This window comes from Oryctolagus cuniculus, chromosome X (assembly GCF_051225735.1).
Source record: "Oryctolagus cuniculus isolate XC-2025 breed Fujian yellow rabbit chromosome X, ASM5122573v1, whole genome shotgun sequence".
In the NCBI taxonomy this organism is placed as follows: domain Eukaryota; kingdom Metazoa; phylum Chordata; class Mammalia; order Lagomorpha; family Leporidae; genus Oryctolagus; species Oryctolagus cuniculus.
In genome coordinates this window covers 132,735,773-132,738,248 of record NC_142888.1, presented here as the reverse complement: position 1 = coordinate 132,738,248, position 2,476 = coordinate 132,735,773, and the positions used below count along the sequence as shown (strand labels likewise).

The 2,476-nt window shown below is 59.0% G+C and overlaps 1 protein-coding gene across 1 annotated transcript; it reads right to left on the bottom strand.

Annotated features, from left to right (window-relative positions):
• Nucleotides 1-537: 537 nt before the first annotated feature.
• LOC100343356 (olfactory receptor 10V1-like) lies at nucleotides 538-1,881 on the bottom strand. Its single transcript, XM_002722212.4, has one exon. It carries the CDS (start codon nucleotides 1,685-1,687, stop codon nucleotides 749-751), a length of 939 nt encoding a protein of 312 aa, XP_002722258.1. The 5' UTR covers nucleotides 1,688-1,881; the 3' UTR covers nucleotides 538-748.
• Between the last annotated feature and the right edge of the window lie 595 nt (nucleotides 1,882-2,476).

The following is a 2,476-nucleotide window of genomic DNA, read 5'->3' as shown; positions in this document are numbered from 1 at the left end:
CTTTCACCAGAGCTAGCAGAGGAGGGGGTTGAGCCCCTAAGGGGACGGGAAGTCTCCAGCAGACCTCCGCTGTCTCCATGAGCCCCAAGCCAATCAACTTACGCATGTGAAACCCCCGTCCAGTGGGCACCCCCAAGAGGATGACCCAGTGAACAGACAGTGATGCCTTAGAAACCCAGGACACTTCCTCAAAGCCAGGGTCTCGCTCAGGCACTCCACCTGCTCTCCTCTCGGACCAGACGTTTTCTCTGCCGCTCACCAATCAAATAAACATTTATTTTCTAATAAAAGTCTCTGCCTCTTCGCAAATCGCTTCCCGGCTTTTTATTTCTAGGCTGAGCTGAGGAAGAGAACCCATGTGACTTCGCTCTGGCAACTGCCCTCCCCTCTGAGACCGGTAACAATGGCTCAGGGTCCTGTTTGGGTCATCTCGTGGCCTTCTGCTTGCCGGTGCCCACGTCTCAGGCGGTGCCCCAGATGATGGGTGGGGCTGTCCCTGAGGGCGCCATGGAGCAGCCATGAATGCTCCGAACCGCCACATCTCAGAAGACCCTGGGATGCCATCCACGTTTCAGACCTCAGCACAGGAGCCAGTGGGTGGCAGGTGTGCTCAGAACCATGCAGGCGCCCTCACACGTGAGGAGCCGGGCCGCTAGGTCTGCACTGAGGTGAGAGTGCGTTCTCGAAAGGAGGCCACGTTGGTCCTGGTGGGCCCGGCCTTCGCCTCCAGCTCGCCCTGGGCTGGGCCTCAGTGGCCGTGGCTCTCCAGCAGTCTCCTGAGGGCACCCTTGACTTCCTTGTTCCTCAGACTGTAGATCATAGGGTAGAGCATGGGAGTCACGTTGGTGTAGATTAAGGACACGATTTTGTCCTGCTCTGGGGTGTAGCACGACTTGGGGCGAATGTAGATGAAAATGGCACAGCCGTAGTGCAGAAGAGAGACCAGCAGGTGGCCCGTGCAGGTGGAGAAGGCTTTGCTCCTGCCCTCAGCAGAGTGGATTTTGAGAACAGCAGCGATGATGAACGCATAGGAGAGCAGGATCAGCACGAAGGGAATCAAGAGGATGAGCATGCAGACAACGAAGATGGCGACCTCGTTGGCTCGCGTGTCCGAGCAGGCCAGGAAGAGCACAGCGGGGATGTCACAGAAGAAATGGTTGATCTCGTGGGACTGACAGAAGGGCAGCAGGAATATCAGTGTGGTGAGGGTGAGCGAGAGGGCAAAGCCGCTGATGCAGGCCAGGGCCAGCATCCGCAGGCAGAGGCCCCTGGTGATGAGGAGTGCATAGCGCAGGGGGTTGCAGATGGCCACGAAGCGGTCATAGGCCATCACAGCCAGGAGGAAGCACTCGGCCCCGCCCAGGGCGATGAAGAGGTGCATTTGCAGCGCACAGGCCAGGAAGGGCATCCGCTGGCTCCTGGACAGGAAATTGGCTAGCATGTTGGGGACAATAACCAACGTGTAGCAGATTTCAATGGCAGAGAGGTTTCGAAGGAAGAAATACATGGGAGTCTGGAGGCAAGAGTCGATGAGGGTGATGAGCACAATCGCTGCATGCCCTGCCAGGGTGACAAGATGCATGATTAGAAAGAGCCCAAAAAAGAGGATCTGCAGGTCAGCCATCTCCCCAAAGCCCAGGATAACAAACTCAGAGCTCAAGGTGTGGTTCTTCCGCACCGGCTCCATCCCGTGTGCTCCTCCGGACGGCCCGTGAGCTGGGGAGGCCAGCCTTCGTGCAAGTCCCAGGCCGTGGGAAACCCCGGAGCCCTGTGCACGGACCAGAGTGTCGTCAGCTCTCCCGGCCCTGCCACCGCCTTTTCCAGGCTCGCCCTGGAGTTCACTGTGTCAGCCCCGGGACTCCGGCCCTGTGTTCAGTGAGCATGAAGAGCTGCTCCTGGGAGGTCGCCTTGGAACACCTGTGGGGCTGTTACAGAGACGGAGCAGATGAGTGAACCCTAAAGACGGAGCTGTTTTCCAGAGATGCCAACCCCCGGCTTTCTGCCCAAACTGCTTGCGTCAGGAGGAGCTGGCGGGGGTGGGGGGTGGCGCCATCTCTGCCGCAGAGGTTCAGGGGGAGACTGGGCCTGCGGGGCTGCTGACGCTGCAGGGGGCTCCTGCAGGATGAAGGGTCACTGAGGTGATCTTACACAGTTTGGACTTCGTGCCAACAGACTCCCAGGATTCCTGCTGCCAACAGGCCGCCCACAGTGGGCTAGGGGGCAAGCCAAAGCCCACAGTGGCAGCTGCCCCTCTGGCACCCATCGCTCCTCATGGCGTGGAGGCCCTGGCTCATGCGTCACCTCCTCCCAGCCTTTGCTCGACCCCTACGTTTCCTCAGCACTCTGGACTCCCGCTAAGCATATTATTTGCCACCAGGTCCTGTCATTCTCCGATGCTTTCTCCAGCTTGATCAACAGCCTATGAGCCCCATAATGGCAAAAGTGGAGAGCCGTGCTGCCTGTCACACCCTGGCTG